This window comes from Morus notabilis, unplaced genomic scaffold (assembly GCF_000414095.1).
Source record: "Morus notabilis unplaced genomic scaffold, ASM41409v2 C11355526, whole genome shotgun sequence".
In the NCBI taxonomy this organism is placed as follows: Eukaryota; Viridiplantae; Streptophyta; class Magnoliopsida; order Rosales; family Moraceae; genus Morus; species Morus notabilis.
In genome coordinates, this window is record NW_010385985.1 from 1 (window position 1) to 984 (window position 984).

Genomic DNA, 984 nt, shown 5'->3' on the forward strand with positions numbered 1-984 from the left:
CAAGGATCCGAACCCTAACTTGTTTTTTGCAAGCCAGGTTAATCCCTCGATATGTTGGATTGCATATTTGTTGCCTTCTTCTCTCTTAATTGTTTCTATGGTCTCCTTTAGGTTATCAACAATGCTTGTGCAACCCAAGCAATCTTGTCCATACTGTTGAACTGTCTCGAGGTCGACATTGGGCCTGAACTGTCAAAATTCAAAGAATTTACCAGGAACTTTCCCCCTGAACTCAAAGGTTTGGCGATAAACAACAGTGAAGCTATTCGTGCAGCGCACAATAGTTTTGCGCGACCTGAGCCTTTTGTTCCCGAAGAGCAGAAGGCTGCAGGTAAAGATGATGACGTGTACCACTTCATAAGCTATTTGCCTGTTGATGGCATGCTTTATGAGCTTGATGGTTTGAAGGAGGGACCCATTAGCCTTGGACCGTGCCCTGGTGACCGGGATTGGCTGCAGATGGTGCAACCCGTTATCCAGGAACGGATGGAAAAGTATTCCAAGAGTGAGATTAGGTTCAATCTTCTTGCAATTATTAAGAACCGGAAAGAGATGTATACTGCTGAACTCAAGGAGCTCCAAAGGACGAGGGAGCTTGTTTTACAGCAGCTAGCTGCCGCACGGATCGAGAGACCCGTCGATGGTAATAAATTTGAAGCACTGAACAAATCTCTCTCGGAAATAAATTCTGGGATCGAGGCTGCCACCGAGAAGATCTTGATAGAGGAGGAGAAATTCAAGAATTGGAGAACCGAGAACATTCGCAGGAAACACAATTACATACCCTTCTTGTTTAACTTCCTCAAGATTCTTGCCGAGAAGAAGCAGTTGAAACCCCTTATTGAGAAAGCAAAGCAAAAGGCAGGAGACACTAGGTGAAGAGTGTCCTTTTTTTTTTTTTTTTTTTTTTTTTTTTTTTTTAAATCTAAGATGAAATTATGGTGTTTTGTTAATTACCGAGGAGGTTTATGGATTTTTTTTTTT

The 984-nt window shown here is 42.3% G+C and overlaps 1 protein-coding gene across 1 annotated transcript; it reads left to right on the forward strand.

Annotated features, from left to right (window-relative positions):
• Window positions 1-4: 4 nt before the first annotated feature.
• Window positions 5-956, forward strand: LOC112094993 (ubiquitin carboxyl-terminal hydrolase 2-like; the record flags this gene model as incomplete). The annotated part of the gene is made up of 2 exons (XM_024176684.1): window positions 5-37; window positions 112-956. Coding segments are annotated over 2 exons (801 nt in total), but the record flags the coding sequence as incomplete, so codon positions are not given.
• Window positions 957-984: the final 28 nt, after the last annotated feature.